Consider the following 15,847-nt stretch of genomic DNA (forward strand, 5'->3'; position numbering starts at 1 on the left):
AATTGTTCTCATACAAAACGGGGACGAGTCTGCATACAGGCATGTAGTGGGACAGCTTTCCTCCTGGTGTAACAGCAACAACCTGGAACTAAATGCTCTTAAAACTATGGAGATGATACTAGACTTTAGGAGATATCCCCTTAGCACCTTCCCTTAACCATACATAGATCCACAATAACCCAGGTAGAGTCATTCAAGTTTCTTGGGTCCACAATCTCAAATAACTTAAAATTGGATAACAATACTGCCATTATCGCCAAGAAAGTGCAACAGAGTATGTATCATCTACGGCAGCTGCAAAAGTTTGGCCTACCTCAAAATCTAATGGTGCAGTTCTACACTGCAATTATCAAATCCACCATAACATCATCTATGACTGTATGGTTCGGCTCCTGCTCAGCATTAGAAAAGGGGAGGCTGCAGCGCATCACCCGAACTGCGGAAAGGATATTTGGCTGTAGCTTACCTTCCCTGCAGGATCTTTACGCTAGCAGGTGCAGAAAGAGAGCAACCAAAATTTCCTCTGACCCCTCTCACCCAGCCCACTCCATCTTCCAGCTCATGCCTTCAGCAATAAGATTCCGGTCAATCACAACTAAAACCTCTAGACACAGGAACAGTTTTTTTTTCCTTAGGCAGTAGCCATACTTAATGCAGAACCACACTAGAACTGCTAGGACTTGAAAGCACAGAACTGAAAACTGAACAATTCTCACCTTGCTTACTGCTATTATACTTACATACTGTTCTTGACTTGAAATATACATACTGTCTGTCCATGTATTGATTTTGTTTGTGTTTGTTAAGCAACTGCCAAGACAAATTGCTTGTAAGTGCAAACTTACTTGGCAAAATAAATTGATTCTCTAATTCTAATAAGGTTTTACTGCAGGAAAGTTCAATGGGTCAATCGTTCTGTATCCTTTTTAGCTAAACAAAGCAGAGTATGGATTCTAAATAGCAGCTGTGATAGTTTGATGTAATCTTAAAAATAAAGTTATAAAACTGAAAATAAAACTAAGACTGTGTCCTTTACTATTTTCTTTTCTATTCATCATCCATACTACTCATGCAATCGAGTATCTCTTACGTTTATTTTCACTTCAGGATTACTTTAATCGCTGTTCTGGTCTCTGGAGATGAGCTTTGGAAAGAAGAAAGAAATTGCATACTCAGGTATATAAATTTACTTTAACTTATAACATTTTTTGATGGCCATAGGAAGCAGGTGCTTTCTTTTGTCAACAAGTTTGCTAGTAACTTCATGCCTTTTTATTTGGAACTTCAGCCGCAAAGTAATGGGCACATGGCCCCATCAGTCTTAAAGCTACTGGTAATTTAAAAAGTAATTGTTTTTTACATTTATTTTTGATAATTACATTTTTAAATCACATCAGTACTTCAGCATAACAAAGGCTCTTTCACATGGACGTTGCAACAAGCCGCACACCCATCATTCATGTATGAGTCAAATGGCAAATGTTTTCTTACTGTTACTATACCACTATAGTAGTGAATTACTCAGGTTTCTACAACTTCTGTAATTTATGGAAAATGTTGATTTTGGTTTATGTTTGTAGATATATTTTAAATTATTTAAATAAAATAAAAACAAATTACATTATACATAATCATATTTTATTGTAGAGTATATGTTAATATATAAAATATAAAATACTTTTACTTACCTGTTGCATCTGATCTGCCACTGTTGACTCCCCTGTGTCAATGAGATTGTCTGTGGGGACATTCTGGACTGGCTTCAGATAGGCAATTTCATTCTGCTTTGAGTCCAGAGTCACACACACATCATAGGAGAATGGGAAGGGTAAACTTGTGTCACTGATTTCAGAGGGACATCCCAGGGTGAACTGAGGATACACATTTCTGCCAATGGTGCCCAAAGATGTTGGGATATTTGTTTTTCTGCATTTGAAAATTACTGTCACTATCACTGTTATAACAAAGAAGACTGAGATCACAACTATAAAAACGATGAGGTAGAATGTCATATTAGAGGAGGACTGTGAAGTGCTTGGTTGTTTTTTTATTTCTGGTGCAACTTGTTGAAAGTTTTCTGCTACAACCAAACTTAAAGTCACCGTAGATGATAGGGACGGTACTCCATTGTCCTTCACAAGGACAACAATCTTCTGTCTTAATGATTCCACATCTGGCAGGTCTTTTCCAATTTTGATTTCCCCACTGTGTTGACCTACTATGAATAAGGATGGATCAGGAACTTGCAACAAATGATAGGAAAGCCATGAATTGTGTCCAGAGTCAGCATCCACCGCAATCACTTTGGTCACTAGATAACCTTTCTCGGCTGAGTGAGGAATAAATTCAAACAATGCAGATCCGTCTGTGTCTGGAGCTGGGTAGAGAATCTTAGGAGCATTATCATTTTTGTCAACGATGCATATTTTAACGGTGGCATTACTGCTTAGAGGAGGAGATCCACCATCCTTAGCCATCACCTGAAACTGGAACTCTCGTAGCTGTTCATAGTCAAATGATCTCTGAGCATAGATGACCCCACTAACTGAATTTATGGATACATATGATGAAACAGGAATGCCATCGATATTATTACTAATAACAGAGTAGCTAATCTTAGCATTTTCATTGATATCATAATCCGAGGCATGGATTCTGTGTATGGAGGTTCCCTGTGGATTGTTTTCTTGTACGTAGACAATATAACTAGTTTTCTCAAAAAGAGGAGAATTGTCATTTATATCCAAAACAGTGAGCTGAATGGTTTTGTTGGTGGACAATTGAGGAGATCCATTATCCACAGCTTTAATAGTTATGTTGTAGTTAGGCATTTTCTCTCTATCAAGAGATTTTACTGTCACAAGTTTATAGTAGTTGGAGGATGTTGGTATTAACTTAAAGGGCAAATCATCTGAAATTTCACAAGCAACTTCTCCATTTTCATTACTGTCTAAATCGTGAAAATGAATAAATGCTATAATTGTATCTGGTGGAGAATCCTCTGAAACTGTTGCGGAGAGAGATGTTATTGTGATTTCAGGAGCATTGTCATTAACATCCACAATCTGTATTGATACTTTGCAATGATCGACAAGACCTCCACCATCCTTGGCTTCCACAGTTAACTCATACTTTTCTTTTAACTCATAGTCTAAGTTTCCTATTACCCTAATATCGCCATTCACTGGATCAATAGTAAATAGTGAATTCAAATCTTCTGTGATGTAATGAAATGAATATGTTATTTCTCCATTTGGGCCTTCATCTTCATCCTGAGCCTTAAGTTGAAGAATCAAAGAATTGATGGGTTCATTTTCATTAATTTGTACTTCGTATGTGTCCTTGTTAAATCTAGGAGAGTTGTCATTCACATCATTGACTGTAATCTTTATAGAAGCAGTGGCGGTTTTAGGAGGCTTCCCACCATCCAGTGCAGTTAATATTAAGTTATAAGTGCTTTGCTTTTCTCTGTCCAAGGATTTTTCTAGCACAAGTTCGGGAAATTTAATGCCATCTTTGTTGATCTTAATGCCCAGGTTAAAGTACTCATTCTCACTAATCCTATAGTCTTGTACAGAATTGGTACCCAGATCGGGATCTTGCGCATGTCCCAATCGAAGGTGTGCTCCAGGTAGTGCAGCTTCACTAATCACAATCTCAAATTCATCCACGGAAAAAGTAGGTGCATTATCATTTACATCTTCTATGCCTACATTAATAGTGTATAGATGCAAGGGATTCTCAATCACAGCTTCAAAGCTTATTAGGCAACTTGGTTTTATCCCACAGAGCATCTCTCTATCTATTCTTTCTGCCATATAAAGGTCTCCGTTTTCTAAATTAACACTGAAATACTGAGTTTTGCCTCTTAGCACAATATGAAAATTTCTTACTGATAATTCCTTTGCATTCAGCCCCAGATCTTTTGCAATGTTTCCTACAGCAGACCCTTGCTTTATTTCTTCATGGGTTGAATAGTGAAGCTGAGCAGAAACGTGTTTCATTGTAAAGATAATGAATGAAAATAGTACCTGCCAATCCATTGTTTTTCTGTATGTCTTTGTCTTCAGTTCAGTAAAACCTGATTCTTCAATTTTCTTTTATTGTATCCAAAATGCAGAGATTGACTATGTGACTTGCCTTTTTTTCCACTATATGCAGTACAATGGGAAATCCTATGCTGTGGTTTCCCTTCCTGAATTGAGCTGTGGATAACAGTTAACAAGAATCACCAGACATTTCTACTGAAGTGAAATACACAGGCAGTCGGCGCCACTTAGAGGCCTTTTAAGAATTTGCAGCAGCAATACTTACACAAAGTGTGATCTGTTATACGGGTGAAATGTTGCTCAACTTAAAACAAATGCGACAGATTCAATTATTCTGATGCGTAATAATTTTGAATTATATTATTAAATTAAAGTAAATATCATTATTTAAGTAACAGGCGGAAGAACCATAATACATTTTACAAGTACAGAGAGATTTACATACATAACACAGCAATCTTCTGAGCATGCTTATATGTAGTGCTGAGATAGAATTTTAGGATGATAGCAAATCACAGAAAAGTTGCTCTCTTTTTGCTCCTCAAATTGTATTGATACCACTTTTTTGTCAGTGGTAAATATCTGGATTATAATTTATGTACCTTTTAGGCTTAACCTCCCTAAGCCTTTTAGGCTTAAACTCAGTGCAGAGTATAGCGCGCAGTGGGTGCTTTTACTCACCTCCCTGGGGATCAAGACAGCGGTAGCCATTCTCCTTCTTGTCCTCCAAGGCCCTGAATCACTCTGGTGAGATCCCCGTTAGTGATCTTACTACAGAGTTACAGTGCCACCAAAATGACAGAGGGAAAATTGCAGCACTGGTGCCCAGGAAGGTGAGTGAGTGCTGGGGCTGCTGCAGTTATTCTTGCGGCATGATTATTTCATAATTTTAGGGTCTGAAACGTGCATAAAAGACCCTATAATCCAGAGGTTACAGAAGAACTTTAACCAAGGATGGAACCACATTCCAATCAGTAGCCGATACCCCCTTTCCCACGAGAAACCTTTACCTTTTCTCAAATAGATCATCAAATAGGTCTGTGAGGCAGATATTGTGGTGAAACCCCTTCCACAGTGTCATGTGATGACCAACGTCCTGACAGTTTGTTGTCTGCGAATCTCATTGCATTGTGGGAAATAACAGTTTTTTTCCAAATGCCAAGCAAGCAATATCTCCCTCTGTGCATGGACCTCTCAGTAACAAACATTCTGTACAGATCACCTGGCAGAACTAAAGATGTCACCACCATTGACAAATCTCAGAATGTAAATCAGGGAGAGGAAAGATTTTACAATGGGCAAACACTGACTAAATAATCCATTAATGAATAGTGTAAATAATAAGCAATTTTATTCATTATGTTATTTTCACTACAGCTCATCTTTAAGGTATAGTGGTCTCCTGCACAATTGTCACTGCCTGTTTAAGTTAACATTTCTGCTGTGGTGAAATCATCCTATTTTCACCCGAAGAACATAACAAAAATCAAGCACCTCATCCCCCTAGAAGATCTGCCAACATAAGTTCATTCCTTCATTACCTCCCATCTGGACTATTGTAATGGTCTCTATACTGGCCTTTCAAACAAGGACTTGTACTGCCTACAGCTGATACCGAATACTGCTGCCAGACTGCTAACCAACCATGTCACTGCCACATAACACCGGTCCTGCACTCCCATCACTGGATACTTATAAAATGGAGGATCCTATTCAAGATCGACCTACTGACAGTTAAATCACTACATAATCTGGGTCCTGGATACATGAAAGAAATGTTGCAGCTGTGTAGCAATCCCTGCAATCTCAGATCCACATGTTCTAATAATCTGCCATATCCAGAGCCCACCTGAAAACTTCCGGTCACAGAGCCTTCTGTCATGCTGCTCATACGTTATGGAACTTCTTACCTCAGCAGATCAGGCCAGCTCCATCTCTGGATGTGTTTGAATCCAGACTGAAAACCCACCTGCTCAGTCTAACATTTGCACAAATATAATGTTTTCCTCTGTGTTAATACTTTATACTACTTCAAGTAGTAAAGAGGTCGGCACCACTCCAAGCATCAAGCAAAGCTTGATATGGCTGCTGCAATTTGAAAAAGGGCAATGCCCAAAACAACGTTTGTCATTGTTAAGCCACAATGGTGGTGCAATAAAAGAGCTTTGCTTGATGCTTGGAGTGGTGCCGACTTCTTTACTACTTGAATGCTGTGAGCACCTCGGTGGACGCAGAGGTGAAGGTCGAGGCACACTCGTCTTTATCCTGGTGTGGAGCTCCTCCTGACTACAGAGTGCATAATACTTTATACTACTACCAATTACTGAATCTGAGAGAGTCAAAGTGTTTGAGTCCTATGGGAGAAAAGCGCTATAGAAATGTTATTGTTATTGTTGTTGTTGTTATTGTTAAAGGTGTACTATAGCAGCAATGTTTGCTACAGTTATATCTGTACTGCTTTATCCTAAAGGATAGGATAGGATAGGACAGGAAGTCATCACAGCAAATCAGAACCTTAGAAATGTATCAGCTGAACAAACTGATCACATACCTCTCCATGGGTTCTCCTATGCAGGGCCATCCCTAATCCTGATACCTAACTTTCTTTGTCATGTTTCATAATAAATAAAAAGATTAGCAAGAAAAATTGCTCCCTAGCCATAGGTTGGCCCAGTTTTTATGTCCTATATGTGCTTTGATATTATTCTATAATGTGATTTCTTAACACCTCCTTCGGCACTAGTTATAAGCATGACGATTGTGCTTTTAGTTTGTTTGGATTGTGCAGCTAGTTATAGCAGGGTTGGTGAATAGCAGCTTCCTGTTAAACTTCTGGCATGTTTATCTGCTTTTAGGACATTTGAGTATGATCAGAGGTAACATAGTAAGTAGGTAGGGAGGAGGCACCCCTAATGTGATAAACACTTAAAAATTGTTTAACCGCTTGAAAACTCTAGGCTTACACCGCCCTAGTGACCAGGCTATTTTTCACAATTTAGGCCACTGCAGCTTTAAGGGCTCACTGCAGGGCTATACAACTCAGCACACAAGTGATCCCCCCCTTTTTCTGCCCACTAACAGAGCTTTCTGTTGGTGGGCTCTGATTGCTGCTGCCATGTTTGTTTATTTATTTATTTTTATAAATGTGTCTATTTTTTATTGATTTATTTCCCACCCCTCCCTCCCCCCACCAGCCAATGACAACGATTGGCTGTCATATGCATGAGCCTATGAGAGCCAATCATTCTTGTGCCTCCCAAGGGGACAGCCGAGTGGCACGGCTGTCCCCAGTACAGCGCTGCAATAGATCGCAGTACTGTACAATGTAAATAGATGAGGATCCCCGCTGGTAGACTGATGATGGAGCACGCGCTCTACTGCAAACCATGCCCCCAGGACTTAATGCCAATTGGTGTTAGGTGGGAGCTGCCGCGTTCACGCCAATTGGCAACAGGTTAAAAGGGTAAGAAACTGACCTTACCTCAGAGATGCACTAAAGTTTATTAGAGATACACAGGAACAATGCATTCCAAGGGCTATAACACGCTTCTACAGGTCAATAGACTATCATAGAATGTGCAAAGTTTGGCTCAGAAGTGCCTATAGGTTTCTTACCCTTTTAAATGGTTTTGAAGTGTTTTATCACATTATGGACACTTTTTCACCACCATAGTAAAGTACCTAGCTAGTCGAAGAGCTAAAGTAACTGGCAATAGTTTTGTGCTCTATACTTTCTTCTTTGGAGAGCAACCCAGACACAAGACATTCCTAGTAAAAATGGGTTTATTTTACTTTATACCACGGTTGCAGGACTAGCAACCCGCTTCCTCATGCCAATAAAAAGTGCCTAAGTAGTAGTAGCCAATAGTACTATTGACTACTTCTACTTTTTAAGCTAATTTTATTCTATCTGGGTGCCTCTTTACCCCTGCTGTGTGAAGAGAGGAAAGCCTCAAGATCCAATTAAGGCTTTCCTTGGCGGTCTGATGTCCCCCGTTGCTAAGCGCGTCCCCCCTTCACATTGGGGTTGGGCTTCTCATTTGTTATGAGCACAGCTGTACAGTAGCCACACGAACATGGCTGTGCATGCGCAGTAGCACAAAGCCCACAGCTCCGGCTTACTGTGCATGTGCGGGTGAGATGGTGTGGCTATTGTGTGGCCGCGCTGCAGGAAGAGGAGTGGCGTGGCCACGGTGTGATTTGCGATAATGCCTTGTCGCTAATCTTACAGGGGCCATGCTCAGTGACAGGGGACATCAGAGCCTCGAGGAAAGCCTTGATAAGATCCTGAGGCTTCCCTCTCTTTAGGTAAGTATCTCATTTTGAACTAGAGTTTCAGCTTGGGTACACTTTAACCACTTAATGACAACCTGACTTATAAAAACGTCCTGCTAGAGCCTCTTAACAGCTCCAGGACATTTTAATATGTCAGACAGTGCTGCTGCCGCTGTGCATGTGAAAATAGTGAAGAAAAAAAAACACCATTGAAAAAATACACCGTAATTTCCAAATAATATATTGTCACCATACTTTGTACTAGGGACATAATTCAAATCTTGTGATAACCAGGACAAATAGGCAGATAAACTGTGTGGGTTTTATGCGCAGTAGCAGTGTTTATATTAAAACTATAGGGGATGAAATTGGAGAAATAGTGTATTTTTCATTTTTTCCTTGTTTTTCCCTTTAAAATGCATAGAAAATAAAGTAATTACTAAAAACAAATATCAACCCCAAAAAGCCCAATTGGTGGTAAAAAAAAAGATATAGATCATTTTATTGTGATTAGTAGTGATTAAGCTATTGGCAAATGAAAGGGATGAGCACTAAAAGGTGAAAATCGCTCTTGTCTGTTAGGGTAAAAACCCCTCTGGGGTGAAGTGGTTAAAGTGTACTTGAAGTGACATGAGACATGATGAGATAAACTTGTACACATATAGTACTAGCCATATCAAGAAATTCTTTTGAGCCCCTTTCTGTTTTTCAGTACAGCAAAAGTTTTAAAAAAACTTGAGTTGTTATGAATGCAAAAGAGCTTGTCAACAGTCAAATTGTCAAATTCAGTCTGGTTTCCTGAATATTGAGTACAAGCCAAAACAGATAAATAACAGTGGGATGATGATTCTAATGAGGTTTTACTGCAAGAAAGTTCAAGAGGACATTAGTTCTGTATCCTTTTCAGCTGAACAAAGCAGACTGTGGAATTTAAGACAGGTTGCTCACTGGGAAATATACATTCCCTTTAACTAATAACAATTTTTGATGGTCATAGGAAGCAGGAGCTTTCTTTTGTCAAAATGTTGTGGAGGTGGGGCGCATTGTAGGAGTCAATGGTAAGTGTGTCATTGGCCACATCTGAATGGTGACTGCAGTTACTATACCGCTAAAGTGGATAATTATTCAGGTTTCTAACACCTCTGTAATTTATTATAGAACATGTGATATTACATAAGATATACTTTTACTCACCTGTTGAGTCTGATCTGTCACTGTCGACTCCCCTGTGTCAATAAGATTGTCCGTGGGGACATTCTGGACCGGCTTCAGATAGGCAATTTCATTCTGCTTTGAGTCAAGAGTCACACACACATCATAGGAGAATGGGAAGGGTAAGCTTGTGTCACTGATCTCTGAGGGACATCCCAGGGTGAACTGAGGATACACGTTTCTGCCAAAGGTGCCTAAAGATGTTGGGATGTTTGTTTTTCTGCATTTGAAAATTACTGTCACTATCACTGTTATGACAAAGAAGACCGAGATCACAACTATGAAAACTATGAGGTAGAATGTCATATTAGAGGAGGACTGTGAAGTGCTTGGTTGTTTTTTTATTTCTGGTGCAACTTGTTGAAAGTTTTCTGCTACAACCAAACTTAAAGACACTGTAGACGACAGGGATGGGACTCCATTGTCCTTTACAAGGACTACAATCTTCTGTCTTAAAGACTCCATGTCTGGAAGGTCTTTTCCTATTTTGATTTCACCACTGTGTTGACCTACTATGAATAATGATGGATCAGGAACATGCAACAAATGATAGGAAAGCCAAGCATTGTGCCCAGAGTCAGCATCCACTGCAATCACTTTGGTCACTAGATAACCTTTCTCGGCTGAGTGAGGAATAAATTCAAACAATGCAGATCCGTCTGTGTCTGGAGCTGGGTAGAGAATCTTAGGAGCATTATCATTTTTGTCAATGATGCATATTTTCACTGTGGCATTACTGCTTAGAGGAGGAGATCCTCCATCCTTAGCCATCACCTGAAACTGGAACTCTCGTAACTGTTCATAGTCAAATGATCTCTGAGCATAGATGACCCCACTAACTGAATTTATGGAAACATATGATGACACAGGGATGCCATCGATATTATTACTAATAACAGAGAAGCTAATCTTAGCGTTTTCATTGATATCATAATCTGAGGCATGGATTCTGTGTATGGAGGTTCCTTGTGGATTGTTTTCTTGTACGTAGACAATATAACTTGATTTCTCAAAAAGCGGAGAATGATCATTTATATCCAAAACAGTGAGCTGGATGGTTTTGTTGGTGGACAATTGAGGAGATCCATTATCCACAGCTTTAATGGTTATGTTGTAGTTAGGCATTTTCTCTCTATCAAGAGTTTTTGCTGTCACAAGTTTATAGTAGTTGGAGGAGGATGGTATTAACTTAAAGGGCAAATCATCTGAAATTTCACAAGCAACTTCTCCATTCTCATTACTGTCTACATCGTGAACATGAATAAATGCTATAATTGTATCCGGTGGAGAATCCTCTGAAATTGATGCAGAGAGAGATGTTATTGTGATTTCAGGAGCATTATCATTAACATCCACAATCTGTATTGATACTTTGCAATGATCAACAAGTCCTCCACCATCTTTGGCTTCCACAGTTAACTCATACTTTTCTTTTAACTCATAGTCTAAGTTTCCTATTATCCTAATATCACCATTCACTGGATCAATAGTAAATAATGAATGCAAATCTTGAGCGATGTCACGAAATGAATAAGTTATTTCTGCATATGAACCTTCATCTTCATCCTGAGCCTTAAGTTGAAGAATCAAAGAATGAATAGGTCCATTTTCATTTATTTGTACTTCATATGTGTCCTTGTTAAATTTAGGAAAGTTGTCATTTGCATCATCGACTGTAATCTTTATAGAAGCAGTGGCGGTTTTAGGAGGCTTCCCACCATCCAATGCAGTTAATATTAAATTATAAGTGCTTTGCTTTTCTCTGTCCAGGGATTTTTCTAACACAAGTTCGGGAAATTTAATGCCATCTTTGTTGATCTTAATGCCCAGGTTAAAGTATTCATTGTCACTAATCTTATAGTCTTGTACAGAATTGGTACCCAGATCGGGATCTTGCGCATGTCCCAAAGGAAGGTGTGCTCCAGGTAGTGCAGCTTCGCTAATCACAATCTCGAATATATCTTCGGAAAAAGTAGGTGCATTATCATTTACATCTTCAATACCTACATTAATAGTGTACAGATGCAAGGGATTCTCAATCACAGCTTCAAAGCTTATGAGACAACTTGGTTTTATCCCACAGAGCATCTCTCTGTCTATTCTTTCTGCCATATAAAGGTCTCCGTTTTCAAAATTAACAATGAAATACTGAATTTTGCCTCTTAGCACAATATGAAAATTTCTTACTGATAATTCCATCGCATTCAGCCCCAGATCTTTTGCAATGTTTCCTACAGTAGTCCCTTGCTTTAATTCTTCAGGGGTTGAATAGTGAAGCTGAGCAGAAACGTGTTTCATTGTAAAGATAATGAATGAAAATAGTACCTGCCAATCCATTGTTTTTCTGTACGCCTTTATCTTCATTTCAGTAAAACCTGGTTCTTCAGTTGTTCTGTATTGTATCCAAAATGCAACGGTTGAATATGTGGATCACCTTTCTCCAGTAAAATGCAGTACAATGGGAAATCCTATGCTGTGGTTTTTCTCCCTGACTTGAGCTGTGGCACACAGTTAACAAGAATCACCAGGCATTTGTACTGAATTGAAATACATAGGCAGTCGGCGCCACTTAGAGGCCTTTTAAGAATTTGCAGCAGCAATGCAATCATAAAATGTGTACTATCTGTTATAATAGTACTAGATTTATCCTACTAGTGAAATCTTGCACAACTTAGAACAAATATAACATAATACATTTTTATGATGTGTTTTAGTTTTGAATTATGATATTAAACCAGGTCCTATATGCCTATTTAAGTAACAGACAATAGAATTAGAATACATTTTAAAGATACAGAGAGATTTACATTTCTCAAAAACGCAGCAGTTTTTTGAGCATGCTTATAATTAATGCTAAGGGTGACACTCTGCATAGGATTTTTAGGACAATACCAAAGCACAGAAAAAGACATCCGCGAGTTGCTCCCTAGCCATGAGGAGATCCAGGCTTCCTGTTCTATATGTGGAATTATTTCCTAGTATAGTCTTTCAGCATTGCCCAGGGGCGTAACTACACATTATCCTCCCACTGCAAAACATTGATCGGGCCCCCCATTTTGTATACCCTTTCCTGCTCCTTGCTACCCCCCCCCCCCCTCCCAGCCTGGGAGTCCATCTTGCAAGGATCATAAAAAACGTTTGGTCATCATAATCTTCACATTCAAAATAGGTGTAACCACAAATACACCTGATCTGAAGGATGGACCCATTATCCGGTGGGAGTGAATTAGTAGTTGGGGTGCCCTTACAGCTCTGGGCCCATTTGCAGTCCTTACTTGCAGTCCTCAAACCCCCGGCATCACCCTCAGCACTGGTTAGAAGCATGCACAGACAATTGTTGAGATTTTAGTTGTTTGTTTGTTTAGACTGTGCAGCTAATTATAGCAGGTTTGGTTTGCAAACTATAGGTGACTAGCAGCATCCTGGTAAACTGCTGGCATGTTCATTTACTTTCAGGACATTAAAGTCTGATCAGAAACACTACACACAGAAAGGACGACGCACCTTGATGGTTTTACCGTGTATTGGCTAATATACGCATAACTTATGCCTCTTTTAATGATAAGTTATTTTGGTTAGAATATTGGAAATCTATTTAACCAATTACCACAAGTTGAAAAATTAGGTTTTCAAATTGTCAAATAAATTATAGCTTGAAATGTACACTAGAATAATCCATCAATTAGTCATTTTTTTTCATATGTGCAAAAAAAAGTACATATACAGTATTTGGGTCCAGTTCACAGTCAAAGTAATGCATTAAAAAAGTACATCAATAGTCATTAATCAATGCTCCAAAATGCATTCACATAATGCTAGATCCCAACACCTAATGCACGTTTTACGGCTCATGGGCTGCTTCTACAGAGGAGCAACAATACTTAGAATGTGCCAAATATAATCAAGTAGCATACAATATATACAATAGACTGTTAAGTTAAAGACTCCGTTTGCAAATGAGCTTGAAGATAGGCTATTGGCCAAAGGATTTTTACTGCATGCTTGTTTTTGCCATATTGCTTTGCATTGCTGCATCACATTAATACGTTATATTAAATATAGACAATTAGACATGTTATAGTTTGTGTTTTGCAAGAATTTGGAAAGTTATGCTATTATTAGTTACTACAAATAAGCCCGCCCTTTTTAAAATGGGTGCTAGGGGTCTGTTGCCACCCCCTCACCCCTTTCTTCCCCTTTGCAATGGCCATATTCGCATGCACAGCCGCACAGTGTGGTCGATTTGTCCTAAACGCGAAAATCTACTGCCAAGCAGTTTTTAGACATTTTGCACTCATTAGGTTTACTTAGGATTTTTTTTTTTACAAGGAAACCTACATGAAACTGGACATACAGTATATTATATATTGTTTTTTCCTGTAATGAATTGGGCTTGAACACTGAAATAAAATTTTGTACTTTTTCTGGAGGTAAAAAAGCATTTTATGTTAAAAAAGTAAAATAATAAATACAATATTTTTCTGTTGTTTTTTTTTTTTTCAAAGAAGAATTACATTTACTGACAAAAATGATACTGTTTATAAAAGCCCCGATTCTGGTGAAGCCAATGATAACACATACTGTATATATTGGTATCTCACTTTTCCTGTCCACAACACACCCCAATAATAAAACAGCATCATGCATAATTCCCCAGCAAGCTCACAGTATTCAGAACTCCTACGAGTATGCTGAATGACAGACAGTAGCAGACAGCCAATAGGAAGAGCCTCCCTGTCCTGCTCATCATTTAATAGGCCCTATTAGCTTGAAGCTTGAACGGTGGGTCTTCAGATGTATCAAATTATATATTTGTAGAAGAGTACAGGAAAATAGGCTTCCCTGGGAAAGGACTCATATATTCAGAGAATCAGAGGACTGTAGACGGCAGCCCATCTAAAGAGATTTTTTTTTTTGCACTGTTACAGCTTCTGAATGCAAGGATTACAGCTTCTGAATGCAAGGAATGTGCTTGGCAGTGGCAGGGTGATCAAGAGACTCTGCTAGAAATACGAGACCCAGAGGTCATTGCCTAGGAGCTTTACATGCTGTCTGCAGCAGTGGATGGTTGTTGCAAACAGCAAGAAGTAAACAAAACAGGAAATAACAAAAAACATACTAGGTACGTTCTTAGCAGTAGGAACCCTTGCCTGCCAGAACGTACTAGGTACGTGCTTGGCAGACAAAGGGTTAAACATATAGGGCCTGATCCAATTTACTTTTTCTCCTACGTTTTCCTAGGGAATATTTCCAAGCCACCATCAAGCAAGAATAATTTTGATAACACTTTTTCACCTACTTTTCTTTTTTGTACTTTTTGAATTGCAGAGTGCTAAACAGTTATTTTAAACAGAAATAAAAAAAATCATCTTCTAAGAGAAAACTTAGGAGAAAAAGTGAGTTGGATCAGGATCTCCCTTCCTCCTCTACCCCACGGCTGCTCCCTTGGACCCTCTTCTTCTTCACGGCAACACTGCCAACTGTGTATCAGTGGCGGCTGTACTGTGCTGGCACATATATGATCCTTGCCTGTACAGCAGCATGGAACAGCTTGTGCATGTAGGAAAAATCCATGCATGAGTCGCTCCATGCTGCTACGCGGGCCAGCCCTGTGCCTGTGCAGTGTGGATGCACTCTACAAACACAGATGAGAGTGTGTCCATGAGAACATACAGTATATGACAAGCCCATGTTGAATATATTCAGAAAGTTCTGTCTGGACTATTCAGAGGATTCTTACTGAGGTAAGTATTCAATATTCTTTCTTGTTTTTACTTCAGATAAGCTTTGACATCAAAAATGTCAGTTAGTCTACAGTCTTTACAATGCAGAATGTTCCTAGTATAGTTTAGATATAAGCAAACAACTAAAAGACAAAAACTGAAAACAATACCACATGAATACATAAGACTGTCAAACTATGACTTATTTAGGCATGCTAAGCAGTTATGTCCCACAACTAAAAAATCCTACTTACAGATTTACGAAACAAGAGCTATGCATGCCTACATAGGCCACTGCAATTTCGCATTAATACGTCATCAAATCATTTCTGGACATCACTATGTAGTTAGCTGGTCTATGCAAGGGCTAGCATCATCATTAGCAAATCACTGGTACATTTTGAGCATGGCAGGTATGCAATTTATAAAACTGCAGAATGAACCCCAACCTCTGTTGGCCATAAGAAGCAGGAGCTGCCTTCTGTCAATAGCTTTATCTTCTTCCTATAGCTAGAAATCTTCTTTGCAAAGAAACAGATAAACGCCCAATCAATCTTTTTATTTAAAGCAAACCTGAAGTGAAAATAA

At 38.9% G+C, this 15,847-nt stretch overlaps 3 protein-coding genes across 22 annotated transcripts in view; all 3 read right to left on the reverse strand.

The window, feature by feature from the left end:
* LOC137564200 (protocadherin gamma-C5-like) overlaps positions 1-15,847 on the reverse strand; it is a 669,033-nt gene that overhangs the window by 404,417 nt on the left and 248,769 nt on the right. The window lies entirely within an intron of this gene.
* LOC137560778 (protocadherin gamma-B6-like) lies at positions 1,115-4,185 on the reverse strand. Its single transcript, XM_068271921.1, has 2 exons — positions 1,689-4,185; positions 1,115-1,144 (listed from the first exon to the last, which is right to left on the reverse strand). The coding sequence occupies exons 1-2, from the start codon at positions 4,041-4,043 to the stop codon at positions 1,115-1,117; spliced, it is 2,385 nt and encodes a 794-aa protein (XP_068128022.1). The 5' UTR covers positions 4,044-4,185.
* LOC137560779 (protocadherin gamma-B5-like) lies at positions 4,176-11,961 on the reverse strand. Its single transcript, XM_068271922.1, has 2 exons — positions 9,519-11,961; positions 4,176-4,205 (listed from the first exon to the last, which is right to left on the reverse strand). The coding sequence occupies exons 1-2, from the start codon at positions 11,898-11,900 to the stop codon at positions 4,176-4,178; spliced, it is 2,412 nt and encodes an 803-aa protein (XP_068128023.1). The 5' UTR covers positions 11,901-11,961.

The sequence above is a fragment of the Hyperolius riggenbachi genome, chromosome 3 (genome assembly GCF_040937935.1).
Source record: "Hyperolius riggenbachi isolate aHypRig1 chromosome 3, aHypRig1.pri, whole genome shotgun sequence".
Classification (NCBI taxonomy): Eukaryota; Metazoa; Chordata; class Amphibia; order Anura; family Hyperoliidae; genus Hyperolius; species Hyperolius riggenbachi.

Coding starts and splice junctions, on each gene's coding strand:
- LOC137560778 (XM_068271921.1), bottom strand. CDS start 4,043: ATGGATTGGCAGGTACTATTTTCATTCATTATCTTTACAATGAAACAC. Junction 1,145..1,688: donor TGGCAGATCAGATGCAACAG/GTAAGTAAAAGT, acceptor TTCTTTCCAAAG/CTCATCTCCAGAGACCAGAA.
- LOC137560779 (XM_068271922.1), bottom strand. CDS start 11,900: ATGAAGATAAAGGCGTACAGAAAAACAATGGATTGGCAGGTACTATTT. Junction 4,206..9,518: donor TGACAGATCAGACTCAACAG/GTGAGTAAAAGT, acceptor TGTTATCCACAG/CTCAATTCAGGAAGGGAAAC.